General features: G+C 47.5%; 2 protein-coding genes across 5 annotated transcripts in view; one reads left to right on the forward strand and one right to left on the reverse strand.

Annotated features, from left to right (window-relative positions):
- SART3 (spliceosome associated factor 3, U4/U6 recycling protein) overlaps nucleotides 1-3971 on the reverse strand; it is a 30340-nt gene extending 26369 nt beyond the window's left edge. For 2 of the 4 annotated variants that reach the window (XR_002139677.3, XM_019757493.3), the window contains exon 1: nucleotides 3558-3971. Coding sequence is in view for 2 of the 4 variants with exons in the window: in XM_019757493.3 (XP_019613052.3) it covers nucleotides 3558-3869 (312 nt within the window). In the remaining 2 variants the exon portion in view is untranslated. The remainder of the gene's footprint in view (nucleotides 1-3557) is intronic. The other 2 variants (XR_012492736.2, XM_019757494.3) reach the window with 2 other exon arrangements.
- A 1305-nt stretch (nucleotides 3972-5276) lies between these two features.
- Nucleotides 5277-13042, forward strand: ISCU (iron-sulfur cluster assembly enzyme). The gene is made up of 5 exons (XM_019757515.3): nucleotides 5277-5463; nucleotides 7046-7159; nucleotides 8064-8174; nucleotides 9982-10060; nucleotides 12532-13042. The coding sequence occupies exons 1-5, from the start codon at nucleotides 5350-5352 to the stop codon at nucleotides 12612-12614; spliced, it is 501 nt and encodes a 166-aa protein (XP_019613074.1). The 5' UTR covers nucleotides 5277-5349; the 3' UTR covers nucleotides 12615-13042.
- The last annotated feature ends 10457 nt before the right edge of the window (nucleotides 13043-23499 follow it).

Genomic DNA, 23499 nt, shown 5'->3' on the forward strand with positions numbered 1-23499 from the left:
TCTCAAAAACCCACTGCTGTTGGAAAGCAGTCCCAGAAGATTATGTATAGCCTGATACACTGTTTAAAAAGCTCAAAAACAAACAAAAGTGGACAATCCACTGCTTACGGATACATACTTTGGTGATAAAACTATACATGTTTTCAAACAGAAGGAAGCACAGGAAATTCAAGAAAGCAGTTACCTAGGTTTTAGGAAGGACAAGGGAGGAGGGCACAGACAGGACAATGGCATAGGGAACAAGCCCACAGGTGCACGAAATGGCACCGAGGAAGTTCTAACTCTTTAGACAAGTGGTGGCGTAAGTGGTATCCCTCTGACTACCACACTTTATAATTCACAGATATGAACAGTGTTTGTATGTCTCAATTCACATACAAAAAGATAAAGAAGAATCGGGAACAGATAAGAGCATGACCCCTATTAATTCTTTTAAAAATCTTAAAACTTCCAGCAATGTTCTCCTGCTCGTGATTTATAAAACCTGACAAGCGGAACCCATCCCATGATTACGTGATGGGTTAACAAAGGACTGGACTCAGTCAAGACACAAGTGTTCTAACCTCCTCCACTGGTTCTTGGTTTCCGCCCTTGTACCAGGCAGGCACTGGAGTAAATCTTTGGCTCTCAAGTTGGTTGTCACAACACACTGATCTTTCAAAACGGACTGTCAAGTGTGTCACACAAGTAACAATGGTTTAGAAAGTTTGTGGAAGAAGTACTTTCCTCAATAAAGCACAGTCTAGGTTCTCCCTGTCACCCCACCACTCGTAATTCACCTGGGTCTGACTGCATTTTCTGAGAATGAAGAGGGAGAGAGAGTCCTTACTAGTTAGTGTGAAGAATGTGTACGCAAGTGCCCCCCACATGAGTACCACGTGTAGGTCAGAAGAAAAAGGTGTAAAAGTCACTGAAGTAGACGAACTGGCTCTAAGATGACTTTTGGTCTAAATTTCTGACTTGTAGGCGCAAATAATGCAGATTCTGTATCTGGGGAGGTGGTCTGCAAGTGTGTCTATTAAATGCATAATGAGATGCATTTAGAAGAGACATTTCCACAAAGTTCAATCAGCGCTGACAAAGGGGTACACACGCTGGTCTCAGATCATTAACCTCAGAGGATGCTTTAAACAGAGGCAGCCGAGCCAGCGCACAGGTGACGGCTAACTGATTTCCTAACTCCCCAACAGCACACGCCCTGGCCCTGGAATGGGGGTGGAGACATAACAGAGGCCTGGGGAAAGAACGCACTGCTGCAACCACAGGAGAGGAGAATGGAGCAGGCCTTGGCACAGCATCTACCATGCGTCAAACGCTGCGAGGAACTTTACAGACACATGAGGGAGGAAATACTGCAACATGGTTTTGCCCACTGGGACACCAGAGGCTCAGAGAGCTGAAATAACCTGTTTCAGAACACCAACACAAATAATGGGAACTCTCGGCTTTTGTTACAAGGGCAGGTACCACGGGTACTCACTTGTGAGCTTTCATAAAATACACTCAGGAATGAGAACTGGAATTGGCAAACATGGCAGCTGAGGTTTTCACAGGCCTATCTGGAAGTCATTCATCATTATGTTCCACCGTAAGAGTAGTTACAGCAGGAAATAGAAGCTGTGGGATTAGGAAGCGCTGGGAGAGGTTTGGAAAAATTGGGTCAATTTGCAGACCCCAGGACAAAGGATAAAGCCAGAGGCTCTTCAATTCACCATCCCTGGCCAGATCCCATCCTGTGTGGTTACCTTCTGAGCTCCATCCCAACCTCAGTGGCCCGATGCGGGGGGGCACTGTACCCAGGAGACCTCTGCTCTGAGCCACCCTCCTCTCTAGAAAACTGGATACCTTCCATCAGGGACTTAATCTCTCTGCTTCCAAACCTCCCTTCACTAAAACAGATAATCCCATTTCCCCTACCTCATGGAATGGTAAGATCCAAGTGAGCTAATGGTTCACTGAAAGGCCCAAGGCCCGAAGTCTGAAGGAGACATTTCCATCAGGACAGGGACCCAGCCTGGCACCCCACATTACACTGCGTGTGCTGAATGAATAAAAGACTGAATGAACTTCGGCATACTCATTTATAAAAAGCATGGTAACCACCTGCCTATCCCACCTGGTTCCTTTGACATTTGCACGTGCTGATGAGTGGGGTGCGCTATACGAATGGGGGAAATTACGCTTCCACAACTTAACAAAACTATTCCTGCTAGGGAGGACATTACAAGGAATCTCACCCTCAGCAAGGTTGAGGAAGCTAGGTTAACACTTCACATCACTAAGCGATTTCGTATCCAGTGTAGCGTTTGGTCCACAACCTTGAAAAGTTCAAAACCCCCCTTTTATGAGTGACATTGAGCAAGTCATCTCATCATCTGTTCTGAGCCTGTTTCCTCGCCTGTAACATGAAAATGTGCTCGATCTGCTTGCCCCTCCAAACCCACGCCACCCTCTCCTCCCTGTCCTGTGCCCCCTGTGTGGACCACATAGATGGGGTGGCTGGCTCTCTTCCTTCCAGCTGCGTTTGCCCAGCAGAAACCACTAGCAGGTGTTTGGAGACAGGAAGACAGGTAGCTCAGGGTAGTTCTTCCTGCCCCCCAATCCCTGAGGAAAACTGGGGCTGCATTCCTTCACCAACGGTCTCCTCAGCTCCTCTCAGGTGTCCTCTCCACACAGTAACTCGGGAAACCAGCCATTCCCCTCACCTCTACCAAAAGGCACACCGAGCCCTGGCGTACTAAACCTTCACTCCTGATTTCCCCGCCCACATCTTTTATCAACACGACAGTCTCTGTATTAACCTTTTCTCTAATTATCCTAATAGGAAGGCGGATAATGTCCCATGTCCTGCTGGGACTCTGGATTACACAGGAGTTACAAATTAGAGATAATGATACTAAAAGGAGCCAGGCACCTGGCTGTATACGGTTACTGATACGACAATCATATGACGCAGGAATTGTTGCTCCCAGTTTACAGATAGGGAAGCCGAGACTCACAGAAATTAAGAAATCCGACCAAGCGCACACAGACAGGGAACATCACCACTGGGGCCTCAGCCCCCAGTGCTGAAATCGAACCTTTCCATCTCGCTTATCATCCTCAAGGTCAATAGATTTCCTGCCACACCGTACTTCGTCACCGTCATCATTCCTACAGGAAAATAACTCCTACAAATAGAATCTCATTCCTACCGGCGGATAGAGTTGAACAGAGTGGTTAGGAGTGGGAGCTGCGGAGTCGGTTCAAAGTTCACAGCCTGACTCGCCACGGGCAGGAAGTCTCATCTTGAGCAAGAGCATTTCCCCTCCACGAGGAGCCCCCGTTTTCTGCAGTAAAACGGGGACTACACTGCGTCCTCACTGGGTCGTTGCGAGGGTTCAGGGGGCTAACGCGTGCCAAGCAGCAGGCGAGCAGTCAGCGCCCAAATGACGGTCGCTATGGTGACTAATAGCGGGTCTGCGGCTCTAGCGGCTTTCTTACCGCTCAGAGCCGGGGAGGCGGGCCGGCGCCCGGGAACCCGAGGGAAGGAGCCCGCTGCCCACCCCCGAGCGCACCTGCTCCTCCAGCCTCTCGATCTCCAGCTGGTTCTTCTCCTCCTCTTCGTCGTACTCCCACTCGTACTCGCCGGGGGAGCTCTCCGCTGAAGAAGCCATGGCGTACTCATCTCCATCGCTCTCACTCACGCCTTCCTCCTGCTGGTCCCTGCCTGGCCCCATGGTCTTGTATGTCGCAGCGGCCACAGCCCGCGATAACACCTTCCTTCTCGTCTTAGCCGCCTTAATCTCATCCTCCTCACCCTCAGCCTTGGGCCCCGCCTGGGGCTCCGTCTCCGGTTCTGTAGCCGATGTTGCGGCAGCCGTCGCCATCTTGCGCTTCCAGTCACTCCCGGGTTTTCACTCGGCCGCCGAAGACCCGCTGGAGTAGAAGCTGCCCGCGGCGCGCGCCTGATCAAAACCTAGCTCTCGTCCCACCTAAAGGGACAATGTGAGCCTCGGGTGGTGGGGAAATCTCTCAAAGGCACTCAATTCATGCTATTTTATATGCCAGCAAAAGTTCTCGTGAGAAAAAACAACTCACTAACACGGCATGTGTTCCGCCGCAACTTCGGACAGAAGTTGGGTCTTTGGACAGGAAGTGGAGGCCATTAGAGGAAGTCACTGCGTGAGCGTGATGACTGTGGGGAAGGGTTTGGCGCCATCTTGAGAAGGTCAAAAATGATTCTGGGAATAAATGCTTTCCTTACTGCCTACTCTCTGACCTGGAGCGTGGTTCAAGTCTGTCATCAACTGATACTGAAACGCAGAGAAAACTCCAAGCCCTCGGGGATCGATTTCCCCATTCTTGAGAAAAACCCATGTCCCAAAGAAATTCCTCCCCATCATGTTACTTACTGCCTGGTGCCTAGTGGGCGTTACCTACACGTCTGCGTTTTCTTTTTATAAGATCATATTCTGCAAACCGATATTAATAAATTGCATTACTAAGCATTTAATTAGAAACTCTCAGTTGCCAGGCATTGTCAAATAAGTTGGGAGTTTACTGTTTATATAGTAGATACAGGCATAAACATAGGTACATACGTTTTTTAAAAATCAGGACATGGTGTTCGTTTCCTTCTCAATTAAGATTCCCATTTTTGAGGTAGGGAAGTACTGGCGTGTTTATTTATTGTCTTTCTCCTTCATTAGCGAGCTTAATGAGGCAGGAAGTATGTCTTTTTCTTTCCGTTGGATCCCCAAAGCCTACTATATAGCGCCTTGACACATGGTAGGTACTCAACGCATATTTATTCATGAAAGAATTGTCCTTGAATTACGTAGTAAAAAGAGAAGATACAGGCTAAAAGAGCTGATGTCGTTTGCCTAGGGTCACAACCAGGAAGAAGCGGTACCGGGATTCTAACTCGCCATTGTCCGAATCCGAATCCCAAATGAATCTCTCTGAGCAACCGTGGACAAGTTGCTAAACCACTCTGAACCTCAACGTCCTTAGCTGCAAATCAAGGTTAAGAAAGGTGGACTGGCTGATCCTATGCGCCGCATTCCGGCAGCGGGCTTTATGAACGCAAACTTGGGCGCCGCACTACAGCCCAAGCTCTCTTGGATCCCAACGCTGCACGGAGAACAATCCCTCCTACGACTTCAGACCTTCCCGCTCCGAGCCCCGCCCGCCCCAAAGGGCGTGGTCAAGGCGGGGCCAAAGCGCTGACACGTGCACGGAGAGGGAGGGCGCAGGCGCGAAGTTGCGGTGACGTAAGGGCGCGCGCGCTCCTAGCGGGGAGCCGACTCGCCGGAGCGCCTCTGCCCTTAGTTTCGCGTTTGGCCTGCGCAGGCGCAAACCCGCAAGATGGCGGCGGCTGGAGCTGGCCGCCTGAGGCGGGCTGCGTCAGCGCTGTTGCTCCGGAGCCCCCGACTGCCGACCCGGGAGCTGTCAGCTCCGGCCCGGCTCTATCACAAGAAGGTAGGAGCGGGCGAGGGGCTGCGCGGACTCCGCACCGATCTGGGGGTGGGAGTGCGAGGACCACAGAAAGAACCCAAGTGTGCCGTTGCCCGACGGAGGTCCAGCCTAGGGAGGAGTGGCCGTGGGATTCTGCGCTGCCCGGGGAGCCCCCATTATGGGCCGGGGTAGTGACGGCGCCTGGCCGGGGATGGAGGACCCGCCCCCTCGCACGAGTCTGCCTCAACTAACTTTCCCTCGAGCAGTGACACTAACTGCGCATGTAAACAAATAAGTGCCCGAGGGCCGCGCCGTTAGCTGCGATGTCCGTCATTCCAGCCTTAAACATGCCGACAGCCCAGGAAGGAGGGTCCTGTTAGGACTTGCCAGCCTGACACACACGCACGCACACCCACACCCTCTCCCCGACACCGGCGGGCTCTGGCTTCAGCCAGGCCACCGCCCTGGCCAAGCGACCTTGGGCAAGTCACTGCTCTCCGCTGAACTTGTTTCCCCATTTGTAAAATAGCTATGTTAGCATCCCCCTATACGAAATAATGCTCGGGAGTCGTCTGCGTGGTGCCCGGCACACGGAGACCATTTATGGTGCCGCTGTTGTTATTCTTGCAGGAGTTCGTAGCCTCCAAGTGGAGTCAGACACGTGACCAACAATCATGTTTTTTATTTTCGTTTTGTTTTGGGGGAGGGGTTGAGATAGGTGCGTACTTTGCAGCCCTGGCCTTCCGGGGGCGTAAAGTCCTTTAGACGTGAGACTCGCGCACTCGAGACGACTAACTAAAGAATGCAGTAAATCAACACGAGGCAAAAGTCCAGATGGGATATTATCTTGGAGGTCCTTGAGCTTGGCGCCAACATCTGCGGTTGGCTTGGTGGAGGGAGGGGACTGGAAGATCGGTATACGTACGGTTAACTGGTAAACAAATCTCAAGGTTATTAAAGACTTCGGTATGCCAGTTTGAATAGATCTTGATTCTGCCTGGCTTCAGCCCATTGCCAAGGACCTTGCTCCTCCCCCACCCAGGGGTGTGTCTTGTTGACGGTACATTCTGACTCAATTCGGGCTGGCAGCCCTTCCAGCCACCAGGGTGCGCTGCCGCACCGGGGCGATTTCAGGACCCTGAAACGGTGATGGAACTGATTTTTTATCGTCATACAGAAATGGACACGTTCCATAGCATTGTTCCCCTGTAACAGCCTTCTTGAGGCTCCTGGGAAAGCCTTCAATTTATGGACCATAGGTATTTTTAGACTGTTTTAATAGTAATCATTGTCCACTAAGAATGGATTTTATTTGGAAACAATAAAAATGTTTGAGCCCAAATCTGGCGACTTTGGTGGGTAAAGGTCAACTAAGTATATGTGGTGAAAAACCCTATGGAACGAAGGCGTGATTTGGCTGATTTTTCTCAAATCTCTGGATCACAAATGGTTCTCACTGACATGAGTGTAAGCCTTCCTACCCAGGTGATATTTGGTATTCGGTGATCACCTGCCAAGTTCAGGTTCCTGACTTCACGGAGCTTCCCATCAGGTTGAATCAGCGCCAGAAAAGTGATCATGATTTCTCTTAACCCTCTCATTTCAGGTTGTTGATCATTATGAAAATCCTAGAAACGTGGGGTCTCTTGACAAGACATCTAAAAACGTTGGAACTGGATTAGTGGGGGCTCCAGCGTGTGGTGATGTAATGAAATTGCAGGTAGAGCTGGTTTTCATTTTTAATGTTAGTAATTGGTAATCCCAGTGTTTATACAGTGCTTCATAGTTTGCAAGCATTTGCACATATATCGTTTCATCTGGTCAGCATTTTGGTTCCTGTGAGATGGGATGAGTCAGTGTTATAAATGATTAGAGCGGGAGCCCGAATCATAGTTCTCCTGTTAGTGTACTATGCTGACCCTTTCTGATATAGTGAACTAATCTCACCTTTCTACTCACTGAATCAGCTTAAATTCCAAATTCAGCTAAGGAAAAAGTTTTGTGAATTTTACTGACCAAAGGAAAACCACAACCGTTGAGTTAGCAATCCCCAATGAGATAAGAAATGCAATAAATCAAACCTCCTCCAACTTGGAGACAACAGGAAGGCCTGACTGGCACTCTGGGTAAACGGTAGCTATATCCACGATCTGCTTCATCATGGTGGGTGGGCCATTTGCCAAAGTCTTGATGCGTGTTGTAGAAAACAGAAACAAGGCAGGAGGGAACCACTAAATGCAACTGGGCTCTCAAGAAAAAAAGCATTAACCAGAGACCTTTAGTGCAGATCCTCCCTGTGTTTTAAGAGGCAAATGGACCCAGCAGCCACCAGTAGAACTTCATAGCCAAAAAGCAGGCTAGGGTTGGGGAAAAAAACAAAACAAAACAACGGGGTGAGAGGGCCTATTCTTCCACTGATCATTACCAGCTAGGCCTATATAATTCTGTATAATTGTTCCTACGTTTAACTTTTCATCACTGAATTCTTCGAAACAAAGCAAACTCAGTAATTAATGCCAAAACTTAAGTGTAGAAAGGAAGACCAGAGCTCCTGGGGACAGCCCCAGTGACCCTCCATGAGTGCCGAGTTCTACAGGGTGGCCTAACACCTGTCTCTTTTCTAGATTCAAGTGGATGAAAAGGGGAAGATCGTGGATGCCAGGTTTAAAACATTTGGTTGTGGTTCTGCAATTGCCTCCAGCTCCTTAGCCACTGAATGGGTGAAAGGGAAGACGGTAAGCTTGCTTGCAAATCTGACAGAATTAAATAACATTCTTCACAAACCTGGCTCTCAGTTAAGGGAAGTGTCTAGTGAGTGGGGGGGAAAAAGGAACTATGATTTTTTTGCTAAATATTCTAAAAATTTTTAACTTTCTCCTACCCAGATCTTGATTAAATTTTTCTCCACCTTGGGAATTGTGGATAATTTTGTTAAATGTTTTTTAGTTTGGGGGTTTTGTTTCGTTTTGTTTATGTTGTTGTTGAGCATTTTTATTTGTTTAGGGGTTTTGGTGGTTTTATTTTTAATTAAAAAGAAAAAATGGTCCTCACCTCTCCATCTAACAAAATATAAAGCTGAAAAGAAATCCTTGGTTTTCTCCAAGGTTGCTCACGTTGTTATAATTTCTTAGGAGTCTCAGTCAGGTCAGGAGGCATTGAGGGTGGTTCTTCTTGTTTATTTCCATCATGCTTCAGGAAGGATTGCAGGTAGCTTACAAGGATTCATGAAATAACAAACTGGCCTGTGCAAAAAGAGAGATTGAAGAATTGAAAACACAGTGATGGTAGGGGAAAAGCGAACAAACACATCAAAACAATGATCCAGATGGCTGGTCACAGGCCCTCTGAGAGTGGTGATAAGATAGGGTGAAACAGCTTTTCCATCTTTTTTATCTGTCGAAGCTTTTTTCCCTAGCAGCTGCAGAAGTAGAAGGTCCCAAGCCCAGTGACGAGCTGGACTTTCTAAAATCTAGTCGTCATTAAAACCTCTTAGAAAAGCCAAACTGCACGGTACTCATCTTTGTGTTCCCAGGGGAGCAGAGTCATGGAGATACATGCTTGGGGAGCTGGACAGCTATACAGCAAAGCCGTGCTCCACATGCCACCTGCTTCCTGTGGCCTGGGGCCTCTGGTTGGCAAGCTTCTCCGGGCCACGGAAGCATAGACCTGACCACAGTTCTGGCAGGAGATGCCTCTGACAGACTTGTCAAGAACTGGCCTCAGGGAAAGGGGAAATGAAGAGACAAAGCACCTGTGCTCCCAGGTCTCAATATTTAGGGGGCTATGGGTTGTGATCAGAAAATGGGGGAAGAAAGTCTTTTCTTTGACCTTGAGATCCTCCCATCTGAGTTTCGAGGAACAGAACTTAAATCATAATTCAGTGGAGTTAGAGGAATTGGGAAATTGGGGGACAGATGGGGAAATTTGGCTTCCCCTCAGGCAGTGGGCCCCGGTTCCACGTGGACAAGGAACTGCCTGCCTCCTGTTAGGACTTCGGGCTCTTGACCAGCATCATTTTCAGTCTGGAGGAACGAGTCTCCTTTCAGCAGAGGCTGAGCCTAAAGAGAGCTCTCATCCCAAGACCTATCTGTGCCACTTCCAGAGTGCCCGAGTGCCACCAGCCTGTCTGACACCTCTCCTGGTGCCATTCAGCACTTCTAGTTGACGGGACTTATTCTGAACATTTGCTGTAAGGACATCGGAGAAGCTGATAGTCATAAAACCAGCATAGGAAATCACTGCTTTCAACAAAAATAAAAGCAGACCCTTAAGAGACTTCTCACAGGTTCTCCCAGCTTATAGACGTGTCTTCACCAGCCTTGTTTACCCCAGCCAAGCAATGCAGGTGTGTATACTTCGTGCCTGAGAATCCAGGCTGCAGGCTTGACATGCAAGTGGGGTTCCTCAGAAGGTCCTCGGTCCTTTGTGTGGGGTTAGTAACAGAAAGCCTGTCCTGAGAGCCTCTTTGATTTTCCCTTGGTATTGCTGTCCGTCCAGAAAGAGCGCCACTAACACTGCTTCTCTGTCCCATGTGCCTCTCAGGTAGAGGAAGCCTTGACAATCAAAAACACAGATATCGCCAAGGAACTCTGCCTTCCTCCTGTGAAACTGCACTGCTCCAGTAAGTACTCTGCTCTCCAGAATGCCAGCGAGCTTGGACAGTTGGGAAGAAGTTTGTAATGGCGTCAGCTTGCATTTGTGACAGAGTAATGATGTGTCCCTTGTGGTCACGGAGTCCGCCTTATAACGGTCAGAGGGCTCAAGCCCTGTGGTCTTGCAGCCAATTCCAGGCGAGTCCTACAGGAGGTGGAGTGTGCCAGGCGTCGTGCTGAGCACTTCCTGGCATCGTTTCCAAACCTCAGAAATGCCCTCCAGGCTACAGAAGGTGTAAATTACCTCTCCTTTACAGATGGGGAAACGGGGGTTCGTGTTAAAGCACCCCAGTCAGATGGCTTCAAAGTGGGAGAGCCAGGATCTAAGCCCCAATCTTTGATTCCAGAATCTGCTGTTCCCACCCCATGGTAGTAAACTAAAGAGCAGCAGAGGAGAAAATTCAGATTTCACCATAACCTTATTCGTGGTGTGTTTCTGTTATTTCATCACTTCCTGTCCACATGCTGTTGCTGTTGGGGTCGCGTCTGTGTATGTGGAATGACTAAGCCCAGCTATGCAGTCTTCCCCTCCGCACTGTCGGAGGAGAAAGCCCAGATGCCTTAAGACTGACACTTGGCTTTCCAGATCAGTCTGTCTTAAATCTAAAGCTATTTCCATCTTCTCTCAACCTTCTTGGGAAAGGAGGGAATGACAAACAGCAGCCGTAACATATCGGTGGAGATTTACTGACCAAAGTAGTTAAAAATCAGCTGAGAGCCAGGTCTCTTGCCAAGGTAAGACTCACAGGAGAAGGGCGTGCTGGGACAGGGACGCACTGACGCAATCCTCAAGAAGTCTGCTAAGACCCGAGTTCTTTGCACTAGCACTGGAATTTCAAGTACCCATGAATAAAGGCCATTGCTTGTAAACATTTGCACAAAGCTTCAGAAAAACGCCAGCTGTTTCATTCGGCCTCTGGGTGCTGAAACCTTGAGCTGAGGCTCTCTGCTGTTTGCTTGCTTTCTGCGGTCATTCCAGCTCTCTCCATTTTTATTTCCCCCCGTAGCCTCACTTTTAATATCGATTCCAAAGTAAATTTTCAAACTTTGGGTTCTTAGAGGGTGATGTGGCAGACACCATCCCATCAACAAATGACATGGCCCACGTTACGTCAGCAGCTTAATCAACATCCGCCATGAGGTGTGATCAGACAACATGGTAAATGTTTATGTTTAAAAAACTATTACAGTAAAAGGCACATTGCCATTAACCCCCCTCACTTCGAACACACTTATCCCATCGTTCTTGCCACTTTCTGAAGCAGTTCTGGAAGTCCTCTTTCGTGAGTGTCTTTAGTTGTGCTGTCATGGCTGCCTCGATGTCCTGAATCTATTCAACACATTTACCTTTCATGGTCATTTTGACTTTGGGGAAGAGCCAGAAGTCACACGGTGCCAAACCCGGTGACTAAGGTAGACAGGACACACTATAATGTTTTTATTTGACAGAAATTGCCGTACCAGAAGTGGTGTGTGACATGGAGCCTTTCCATTCTGATCAACAAATACAGCGAGTGCTGCTGCCAAGTGCCATCCAGCAGAAAGGCAGGGATCTTCAGTACGGGAAGTGGCACATCGAACCTTAGTGACAGTGGGTGACAAGCTTCAGCTTGTTTGGTGCAGTCAGTTGGCTGTGAACTACAGTTGAGAGAAGGTGTGTTTTAAAGTGTGCCGTAAATCATCCATCATGACAATGCTCTGTGTTACACATCACTTCTGGTATTCAGCAATTTCTGTCAAATAAAAACATTATAGTGTGTCCTGTCTACCTTAGTCACCAGGTTTGGCACCGTGTGACTTCTGGCTCATCCCCAAAGTCAAAATGACCATGAAAGGTAAATGTGTTGAATAGATTCAGGACATCGAGGCAGCCGCGATAGCACAACTAAAGACACTCACGAAAGAGGACTTCCAGAACTGCTTCAGAAAGTGGCAAGAACGATGGGGTAAGTGTGTTCGAAGCGAGGGGGTGTATTTTGAGGGGGATTAATGGCAATGTGTCTTTAATAAGTTTTTTTATTTAGATATCCACCATATTGTTTGATCACATCTCATACATTTACTCCAGACTTTCATGTGAGCAGATGAGAGTTAATAAATGTGTCCCTACTATGTGTCAGACACATTATGTAAGTCCTCATACAATCCCAGCAAGAAAAGCATGCTTGTCCAACTTTACAGGAAAGAAAGTAGATTCCAAGAGGCTAAAGAAGTAGAGTCCCAGGTATTTAACCCCAGTCTGTGTCCAAAGCCAGCACAGGAAGAATCTGGCTCAGGAAATGGCTGGCTGGTGTCCAGGCTTGCTGCTCACCCCAGCACCCTGGCTAGGTGACTGTTAAGCCTGGCCCAGCACCGCTGCCCTCAGCTCTTAAAAGACTCCATTCCTAAGATTACTTCTGTGTCTGGAAACTTAGGCTGTCTTTCCTCCCCTGCCTTCCAGTGCTGGCTGAAGATGCGATCAAGGCTGCCCTGGCTGATTACAAACTGAAACAAGAACCTAAGAAAGGAGAGGCGGAGAAGTGAGCCCTTGGCGAAGCTTCCAGCTGGGCACATCGGCTGCTTGCCCACCCGCCGTGCAGTCACCATAGATTTCCGAAGCCCCTCACACTACAGTGAAAGAGCTATGCGACTCTCACGTTTGCTGTTCACACTGTGGCCCTAATGCAAGCAAGATACACAGTGTCATTGTGAGTCCTGTGGTTTCTTTCAACCCGCTTCTATCCCCTTAACCCAGCTATGTATATTCTGAATCGTGTGTATGGCCTCAAACTGAAATCAGTAATGAAGTCCCCAGCTTTGGTCGTCTGTGAAGGGCACAAAGGTCTGTTTTACCTGAATCTGTTTGGGGGAAGATTACCAATAGAATGCCTTTGTAAGATTCTTTGCTAGAACCAAGCATTGTATATAAAACACACCTGCATATATACAGTAAATAAAAGAACGCAAGACAACATTTTTCTCTGCTAAGCCTTGTCTCTTGGATCCCTCACTCACCCCAAAGTGCTGCCCAAGGTCCTTTGGTGTCCCCCCTGCTGGACAAGGATGACACATGCACCTTTCTGAGCAAACTGGGCAGTAAAGACTATGGAGATTTTCACAAAGCCAAGTGCATGTCATGTTTCGTGAAATGAGTTAAGGTGAAAGTTGATGGCCATCATGTTTCGTTGCTCTTTGCAGAATAACGGATGGACAACTCTTCATGAGAACGAAAATTCGTTTGTAATTTCACTGGTCTGTGAAATCCTAAAACCTGACAAGTGCTGACTTAGACAATACCCTAAAGCTGTGGGCCATAGGTAAAGAGCACCTAGGGGATGAGTTTAAAATATAGATTTCTAGGCCCTGGGGTCAGCTTTAGGTCTGGGCAGGTGATTCCAACTTGTGTGGTGGCGGATGAGCCAAGCCATAGGCAGAAACTTCTTTGGGCCCCTTCTGTATCATGCACAGGTGTGACCTTCACACAGTTCATTCTGAGCTGTCCGTGCATGGTGAACTGATGTTGGAAATACCCATCCCTGGCACAGACACGAATATCAGCCCTTCTAATCACTGTCCCCTCTGTGGGCAGACTTCACTGCCCAGTGTGCTCCAAGGTGCGTGTGTCGTCTTCCCCACCAGGGTAGAGGGCAGGGTGTACCTTTCTGAGGTACCCACAGTCATGCACCAGCTAAAATCCCACCAAAGGAGGCCCAAGTTCCTAGTGAAAACATAATACTGAAATAACAGTTACGTTTCAGATCTCTTTGAACTCTCCCAAAGTAAGACGTGTTTGTCTTTTTTGATGGTGGTTTTTGTTTGGGCATAGGCTGGCTGCCTCTTAACCATACCTCCTTTGTTTAAAAAAAATATATATATGTGTGTGTGTGTGTGTGTGTGTGTGTGTGTGTGTGTGTATTTAAAAATCCTCTGGGTTGTGGGGAAGGGCACAGAACTTCAAAGACCATTCCCTCTGCAGCCTAGAAACCACAGGACCTTTATCATCTCAAATTAGAGCCCCTGGACGGAACCATGTCAAATTGTCCTGGGTGGCACGTTCTATCTAATTCATCGTCCCTCTAGGATGTGCTGTTCTGTTTCCCTTCATTATCACCTGTGGTAACACTGCAATTCCCCATCACTCTTCTTTGTGATTTTTTTAAAAAATGAGATGGTTTTGTCCTGGTCAACATCCTCTGAAAGTTGAAGCTGAGTTCTAGCTACACATCAGAAGCTTCTCATATACAGCCAGAGCAATATTACCAGAACAGCCCAAACCTCAAAATAGGTGGTTGTGCAGCTAAAAGAAATGAATTGGGTTTTTTGTTGTTGTTTTGAATTTTACTTTAAAGACATGCCTTTTCCCAGACAAGTCTAGTTTTAACCACACGAGGGCATTGTGTACCCTTCAATGAGCTCAAGTCCAGGGTTTATAGGGTCTCCAAGGAGGTCTCAGCATCACCAAGTAAACCCTGCCATGGCGATCTCGACACACGAGTTACGGCTGTCCATCACGCGCCATGCCCTGTGCCAGGCCCTTCCATCTGTAACCCTGTTAGTTCTCGTAACAGCCCACTGAGGTTTTTTTCAAATGAGGAACGTGGCTCAAGCGGTCAACTGACTCTCAGGCCCTCTCACTTGGGCTGCGTGAGGCCCAGGCTTCTCCCACCTCATTTCCTCCAGGCAGAACATCCCACGGATGCAAACCTCACATCAGAGGCTCATCTGTGCACTGAGCATTCGCACGAATAGCAGCCAACACAGAAGGAGCCCTGATTCATTCATTTGGCCAGCTCACCACCACGCACCACGGTCCTCACACTGGCCGTGCATCAGACACATCAAGGAGCCCCATTTCATCCGGATGTCCAATTAAATCCAATGCCCTAGGGGTGGGGCCGGGGCACTGGTGGTTTTGAAAAGCTCCCCGGGAGCTTCCAATGTAACTACAGGCCTTTGCTCATGCTGTTTCTCCTGCCAGGAATGCCCTCGCCAGGCACCTTCCCTTAACCTCCACTCAGCCTGGGAGCCTCCTCGCAGGCATCACTTCCTCCGGGAAGCCTTCCCTGATTCCTCCAGGCTAAACCAGGTACCCCTCTCAAATTCCACAGTCCCCTGTTCTTCCCTAATCACATACATATCATGGACAGCATTGTACTATGCTGTTTTCTTATCTTTGTATGTCATTACCCAGAGACTGAGTCTTCTTTTTTTAATGTAAATTATTTTTTTTCAATTTTAAACAGGTAACACACTACTAAGAAAAAATTCAAACAGCCTAAAAGGGAACAGTGTGATATATAAGTTTCCTTGCCACCCCTACTCATTCCCCAGTCTCCTTCCTCACAGGCAATCTCTGATACTTGTTTCTTACATGTCCTTCCAGAGAGTTTCTAGGCATATCCAAGTATACATATGTTTACATAGACTGTCCTTTTTCCTTTTTACAAATGGTAGCATGCCTGACAATTAAGTTCATGAACTCATCCCAGAAAAAGTGCTACATACCTCATTGCTGAATATCACTACGGTCACCTTCGAATTACTCCCCTTGGGAAGCTATGCACTGATGCCAGCACCTAGTCTACCCTTCAAAGCAATTTTGGAACTTTTTTTCTGGAACGGCCATCAGAGCTGTCATTGTATTACCCTAGATGTCCTGAATGTCATCAAAATGTCTTCCTTTCAATATTTCCTTTCTCTTCAGGTAAAGAAAGAAGTCACTGGGGGCCAGATCAGGTGAGTAGGGAGGATGCTCCAATACAGTGATTTGTTTACTGGCTAAAAACTCCCTCACAGACAGTGCCATGTGGGCTGGTGCATTGTTGTGATGCAAGAGCTCCTTTGGGACCATTTTTGCACACCTTTCTCATGCCAAGATTTTCAGTTAAGGTTTTCCTAACTGTTTCTCTATCGATGTTTACTTGGTGTGCTATGGTTCTCACAGACAGCCTACGATTTTGACGCACAATTCTATGAATTTTTGCAATGTTTTCATCAGTTCTGCTCGTTACTGGCCGCCCTGACCTCTCTTCATCAGTGACGCGTTCTCTCCCCTCAGAAAAATGTTTAATCCACTTGTACACTGCCGTTTTCTTTATAACATTAACTCCCTAAACTTGGACTAACATGTCCCTGATTTCACTTCCACTCTTGCCAAGTTTAACATGAAGTTTAATGTTTGTTCGTTGCTCTAATTCAAGCTCAGACATTCTCACGACGACACACAAAAACACATGACAATAATGAACGCCTCTCAGCAAGACCCCGCCACACGTCAACACGAACGCAGCTGTGAGACACTGATATACCAAGGTTATGAAACCTTACCGAGCTGTTAGCACAGTGCTGCCAACGTAGCACATGGTGGCAAGTTCACAAACTGAATTCTCCGATCTCGTACTCCCCAGACTTCTGCATCTTTTTATTTTCCTCTTGAACGTATTTCCCCACATCAGTTCCTATTGACCTGTCTCTTTCTTATTAACAGCTACACAGTGTTCCATGTGTGATGGTCTATAATTTAGTCTTCTATTGATGACTGTGTATGTTGTTTTCACAGCAATATCATAATTGTGGAACCCAGCACCTGGTGTAGTTCTTGACTTACTAGGGGCTCCATGAATGCTTATTAGATGAATGGATTTGTGGGTAAGGGGATAGATAGATGGTTGGGTGGGTCAATGGATGGGTGGGTGAATGAATAGAAGGGTGGATGGATGGAGGGGTGTGTGAGTGGATGGATGGGTGGGTGGGTGGATGGATGGATACATAGATGGGAAGTGGATAGAGAGATCTGTGGGTGCGTGGGTGGGTGGGTAGGTGGATAGATGGATGGATAGATGCAAAATAGAGTTATAGAGAGATGAAATGACTTGTCCCTGATGACACCGCTAAGAAGTGGTAGGCAAGCTCTGGCTGAGATGCTCTGCCCACCTCCTACCCCCTTCAAAGCACCACATCACAGCTGCTCTGACCACGTCTCTAACTTTTCCTAGATGTGATTCCTGGATTTTGGCCACTTGGGGCCATACCCAAAGGCACGGTTTTAGAACCTCACATTAAGCATTGTCCTGTCAAAACTAGCTGTCTCTATCATGGAGTCTTCTTAAAAAGCCAAGCAAATGAGGGAGCACTTCTTTATGATTTAATCCTCTTGAACTTGAGGCAATAGTGCAGACTCTGTATCCATCCTTGTGACAGGACAGAAGATTTCTACGTCCCACTGAGTCTTAATAGAGTTAGGGGGTCCCCAGAGATGAGCTTCAGCCCCAACCAGAAGATGGATGTGGAGCACCTCCCTCATCAATGGCTTTTTCTGGCCTGTCTGCTTGCTTTCTCGACCCTCCAAGATGACAACAGCCAACCCCTTAAAAAGCAACCTCCCCAGAGAAAACTGTCCCCACACAGGGAAGCAGCGTCAGGACAGAGCAGAGTGAGCTTGGAGAGCTGGAATCAGACAGCGTGGGTTCAAACTCTGGTCACTTTGTGTGACCTTGAATAAGAGCCTTTAACCACCCCAAGCCTCAGTTTATTCATCTGCAAAATGGGAATAATAATAGTGCCTACCCGGTAGGGTTGATGTGAAGATTAAATGAGATGATGCACATAAAGCGTGTGGCACATAAAAAGAATTTGTTGTTATGACAGTTGTCATGATTACGTATACACTTCAGCCTTGACTCTGCCAGGCATAGTTGCTGGGTGTTGTATAGATGAGCTCATTTACTCCGCACAGAAGTCCGAAAATACTATGATTATCCCTTTTTACAGATGAAGAAATGACAAGGTAAAGTAATGTGTCCAAGATCACACAGCCAGGAAACGGTGGAGGCAGGATTCTAGGCCAAGGCTACTATTCTTTTCTCCCTATAATGATTACTGCCGTTATCATTATTACTATTAGCATTGGTATTATAATTATTATTACTATTACTTACAGTACCGATTGTTACTATTATTACTATTGTTACTACCGCTAGTAGTAGTACTATTATTACTATGTTTTAAATACTGTAATCTCCGGGCTTCCAACCTATGGTGTCTGCCATGGGACCAGTCCTCACAGCAAGGCCTCCAAAACCATACAAAGCTGTGGTCTCACTGCACCCATGCAGGAGACACACAGACATAACTTCTGTCACACATAACTTGACAGGCAAAGTCACTCCACAGTGCGTGGCCAACCACAGGGCACAGCTATTCCCCAGGCCCAGCCTCAAATACCACCAGTACCATCCCCACCCAGCTATCTTTGGAAATGTCATGTTAAATACTCCCACCCTTGGCTTCGCTTCAGAGAAGCCCAGCTCTCAGAATAACTCCAAAAGGCACCCGGGGTGAGGACAACTCTTACTGCCCTGGTGCTGCTGGTACAAAAGAGGTCCGAGGGGCCTCCCTTCCTGCCCCTGAGGCCTCAGGAAATGGGTCAAAGGATTGCACTGGACCCCACTCCACCCAAATATCACACACAGCCCTGTGTCACTGGCTCCTTTTGAGCAGGACCTCAGGACATCAGGGAACAATCTTGGATGGGGACATGGGGGCTTGGGCTCTGACCCCAGCTCTGCCATGGTCTCTGCATGTGACTTGAAGCAGATACTTAACTTCTCTGAGCCTCGATTTCCCTTTCTGAAAAATCGGCAGCGTACTACCTCCTGAGTCATAGAATTGTTGTGAGGATTAAATGGACGATCAAACGTGAAGTTAAAAAAAAAATAGGACAGTGCCAGACATGTGGTAAGTACTCAATAAATGTTAGCTATCACCACCATCCCCATCCCCACTCTCCCCACCATCATCATTACCATCATCACCATAATCATCCTCAATATGGTCATGCTTATCATTGTCACCACCATCACTGCCGCCATCGCCGCCACCACCACCACCATCACCATCACCACCACCATCACTGCCGCCATCACCACCATCACTGCCGCCATCACCACCATCACTGCTGCCAACACCACCACCATCACCATCACCATCACTGCCGCCATCGTGGTCATCACCATCATCGTTGTCACCATCATCCCTGCTATTGACGAAATTGTATCCCCCTAAAATCCCTATGTTGAAGCCCCACCCCTCAATGTAATCGTATTTGAAGACAGGGTGATTATGAGGGAAATAAAGTTAAGGAGGTAATGGAAGTCATAATTGTGAGACCTTCTAAGGAAAGGTCTCACACACTCACTCAGAGGAACGGCCATGTAAGGGCAAAGCAAACATCTACAAGCCAGGAAGAGAGCCCTCACCAGAAACTGAACCCTATCAGAACCTTGATCTTAGCCTTTCAGCCACCAAAACTGTGAGAAAAGGAATTTCTATGGTTTAAGCCACACAGTCTGCGGTATTTTGTTATGGCAGCCCTTGATAATACATCCACCACCATCACTACCATCAACATCATCATCATCGTGACAGGGCAGATTCCTCAGGAAGCCAACGCTCAGATGGAAATTAGCACACAGGGTATTCATTCGGGAGGGTTCCTGGGGTCAACACGTGTGGAGGGGCAGTTAAGAAAGCAGGATAACTATGGACACTTGTCTCGTTAGGGAGACCACCTCAGGGATGATGTAGATGCCTGATCACTGCACTGTACACCTGAAGCTGAAGCTGAACAATAATGAAGGTCAACTACAATTTTGTATATATAAATTTGAACAAGACGTGGAGTACAGCATTAGGAATAGAGACAGTGGAAATGGAATGGCTGCGTGCGATGTCAGAGGGGTAGTGGATGCGGGGAGGGGGGTTGTCACTGTGTGAGGGATATAAATGATAAACGTCTAACCATTACAATGTTTTTTTTCCTATTACAATGTTTTGTGCACCTAAAACTAATTTTAAAATGTTTTTAAAAATTAAATAAATAAATAAAACAAAACAAAAAACAAACAAAAAAAGAAAAGAAAGCAGGATAAGGCAAAGGGAGGCGATGGGCAGCAGTGTCGCCTCACCAACAAAAGTCTCTGTCCATCTCATGGGGAGCTCTAAATCTGATGGCCCCTCAGAGTTGTCCAGCACTGGGGCCCCTATCATTGACAATCTCTAAAATGTATCGCACTGTTAGGTTCGAGACTTCCTCTTCTCACTCTTTTTGCCAAAGGAGATTTGTATCTTACAAAAAGAGGAGCCAAGAGCAGCGCTCATCACCAGTGAATAAATCACTGATGGTGGAATCCCAGGCATCTGTCGGGCTACTGGGGCAAAGGAGCTTTGTGGGAGCTTCTCACACTGTCCCATTTGCCGTGCAGCCCCAGAATCTTATTCAGTTTTTCCCACAACAGCAGGGCCCCTGAGGACCATCTCCCTTCAAGGGGGTGCTCATCCATTCCAACCCCAAAGGCCCTGGACAGCGTGGCCCTGCTCCCTGGCAAGACTTCTTGGGGGGCTGCCAGGATCCGAGTCTTCTCTTGACCTTTCCCACTCTTTTTTCTCTAGAGTTGAACCAAAAGACAATCTGCTCATGCAGGCGCATTCTTTTCTGGCCGAGCTCACGGAGCTGAGGGCCTCCAGGGAGAGAGCCTAGATCAGGGATGCTTGCACAGGGTGGTCCCGGACAAGCGTGGGCCTCTCTCATTTGTCCTCCTCAGATGGACAACCGGAGAGGGGCTATTGTACAATGAGATGAGATGACAGGTGCACAGGACAGCTGGGCACACCATAGGTGCTTACTAAATGCTCGTTCAGCCACAGGACAGGAGGAGTCAAGAGGGAGATCATGCCTCTGCTATATGCAGAGCAAGAGCTTTCCATGGACTTTCTCTCTGGCCTCCAAAGCTCTGCCCACCTTTCACTTCCCTCAGCCACTGGATTCCCTGCTGTCCCTCAAACTCACCAAGCTCACTCCTACCTCAGGGCCTTTGCACTTGCTGGCCCCTCTACTTGGAGCCCTCTTCCCAGAGCTTTCCAAGGCTGCCTTTTCCATTCAGGTATTCCCTCACATGTCATCTCCCCAGACAGACCCCCTGGTCCAGCCTGGCTTAAGTAGAAACCCATAACTACGCACTGGCTCATCACATTGTTGGTTTTCTTTGAAGCACATAACACTCTGAATTTATCTTGCCCAGGGAGAGTGCATCTGAGGATTCACCATGAAATCTCTGATGCCTAGAACAGTCACTGCATACAATATAGGAAGCATTCCTGAAGGCTTTTTGGGTCACCAGCCCACACCTATAGTGAGGGCCTGGAAAAAGCCAGGAGGGAAGAGATCCATCCTCACTCCCTAGGCAAACCTTTCTCCCTTTCTGTATTTTCAGTTTATCTGCAAAATGAGGGATTGGACCCAATGAATCCATATTCCCTTCCAGCTCAAACAAAAATATTCCACAAACTTGGACAACTGCGCATTTTAGCCAATAACCAGCTCACGCCAGAACATGATTCATCTCTGCCGATTCTGCCTAGCAACCAGACCTTCTCCCCACACCCCGAACCAACTCCCTCCCCACGAAAAATTCCTCCCCCACCACCCACTGGCCCAGCTTCCCCGCACCCCACCTCCGCCGGCATCCTGGAGAGGAATGCAAGGCTTCAAGATACCCCCCTGCCTGTCTGCCACCGGCATTTTAACGCAACCTCAGAATGTCTCAGGCTATGTCTGGAACAAGAGGGGGGAGCTGCTCTCACCACCCCCAACCCCGGGTTAGTACAGGAAGCAGCAGCAGAAGTCAGGCCGGTGGAAAGCGCTGACCCAGCACAAGGAGATCATTTCTATTCTGATGCCTCACCCTCCTCCAGTGTCCAGCTCCTCAGGCCTTGAAAAGTGTCTGTGTTTTAGGGAGAAAGAAGAGACAGGGGAAGTGAGCGAGGGGGAAGTTCCATGCTTGAGACAAAACCAGCTCGTTCAGATTGTGTAGAGAAGCTTTCATCCAGTTCCCTAAAGTGAGATAAAAAGGACTATCTCATCTTAGTAGATATGGGAAATCATTTGATAAATGTCAGTACCTACCGTGTTTCCCCAAAAATAAGACCTAGCTGGACAATCAGCTTCTCATGCGTCTTTTGGAGCAAAAATTAATATAAGACCTGGTCTTATTTTACTGTAATATAAGACCGGGTCTTTAATACGATATAATATAATATAATATAATATAATATAATATAATATAATATAATATAATATAATATAATAATATAATATCTTATAATTACTGTTTGCTCCAAAAGATGCATTACAGCTGATTGTCTGGCTAAGTCTTATTTTCGGGGAAACACGGTATTTGCGACAAAATCTCGGCAATCCAAGAATAGAAAGTAATTTCCTTAACTTGAAAAAGGACATTTACCAGAAAACAACAGCAAACATCTGGAAAACTTTGGAAGCATTCTCATTAAGATCAGGAACAAGGTAAGGGTGTCCACTACCCCCATCAACTCCACCATCACCACCACCTCGACCACCTCCACCATCATGGACCATCTCTACCACCACCACTTCCACAACCACCAATGATATTGAATTAGAAGTTCCAGCCATTGCAATAAGACACACACACACACACACACACACAAAGTAAAGAGAAGAGGATAGACAGGAAGCTATGAAACAGTCACCCATGGATGCTTTGATCACATCTACCTAGAGATCCTTCTTCAATGAGCAGTGACAAAATGACCTGCAGTGGAGATTTGCCTTTGCCATTACCTTTCTGGGCGACTTTGGGTGTCAGTTTCCTCGTTTGTAGCTCTGTGGTAGGACTATACCAACTGTTGGCAAAGTATGCTCCACTGAGCTCTACAGGCCCCTGCAGGGGGCAAAGGGAGGCAAACGGGCCCTCTGGGTATCCCATGCCCCCTTCCAGGATGCAGCTTGATGTTCATTCAACTTATGTTAGCATTCCTAGTAAGAATTTATTAGGACAAAGGATTCTGTGGCCCCCAAAAAGTAGAAAATCAGCAGATACACAAGCAACACAAAAGGGGACTAAGGATAGAAACAGGCAATTCATAGGAGAGGAACTCCAGAAGGCAAAGCGCCTATCTCACCAGTAATCAGAGAACCATAGCAATGGATACCACTTCTCACCTATCCAATTGGGAAAAAAACTGAAAACTAACAGTATTGTCAAGGATATGGGGAAATGGGAATACTCTTAGACCAACATGAGAATGGAAATGGATGATGCATTTTAGAAAAGTCATTTGCCAGCATCTCTGAAAATATTACGCATGTCCCCTTGGACCCGGCAATCCCACCAGGATCCAGGAGCGTGCCACTGTCTACAAGACGCACATATGCAGAGTATCTTTGGAAATGTGTGATGACAGCAAGACTGTCCAGCTCTGCCATCTGTGACCTCCCTTTGTGAGCTCTCCCAGGGCGTGTTCTGGCCCCTACACCTGATCAGGAAGAATCCTGAATTGGCTCCATTCCAGAGACACCCAAAGCCCAGGTGAGCTGAAGTCTGGGCTCACC

The sequence above is a fragment of the Rhinolophus sinicus genome, chromosome 9, assembly GCF_057876585.1.
Source record: "Rhinolophus sinicus isolate RSI-liver-muscle chromosome 9, RSI-T2T, whole genome shotgun sequence".
NCBI classification, from domain to species: domain Eukaryota; kingdom Metazoa; phylum Chordata; class Mammalia; order Chiroptera; family Rhinolophidae; genus Rhinolophus; species Rhinolophus sinicus.

Coding starts and splice junctions, on each gene's coding strand:
- ISCU (XM_019757515.3), top strand. CDS start 5,350: ATGGCGGCGGCTGGAGCTGGCCGCCTGAGGCGGGCTGCGTCAGCGCTG. Junction 7,160..8,063: donor GTGATGTAATGAAATTGCAG/GTAGAGCTGGTT, acceptor TCTCTTTTCTAG/ATTCAAGTGGATGAAAAGGG. Junction 10,061..12,531: donor TGTGAAACTGCACTGCTCCA/GTAAGTACTCTG, acceptor CCTGCCTTCCAG/TGCTGGCTGAAGATGCGATC.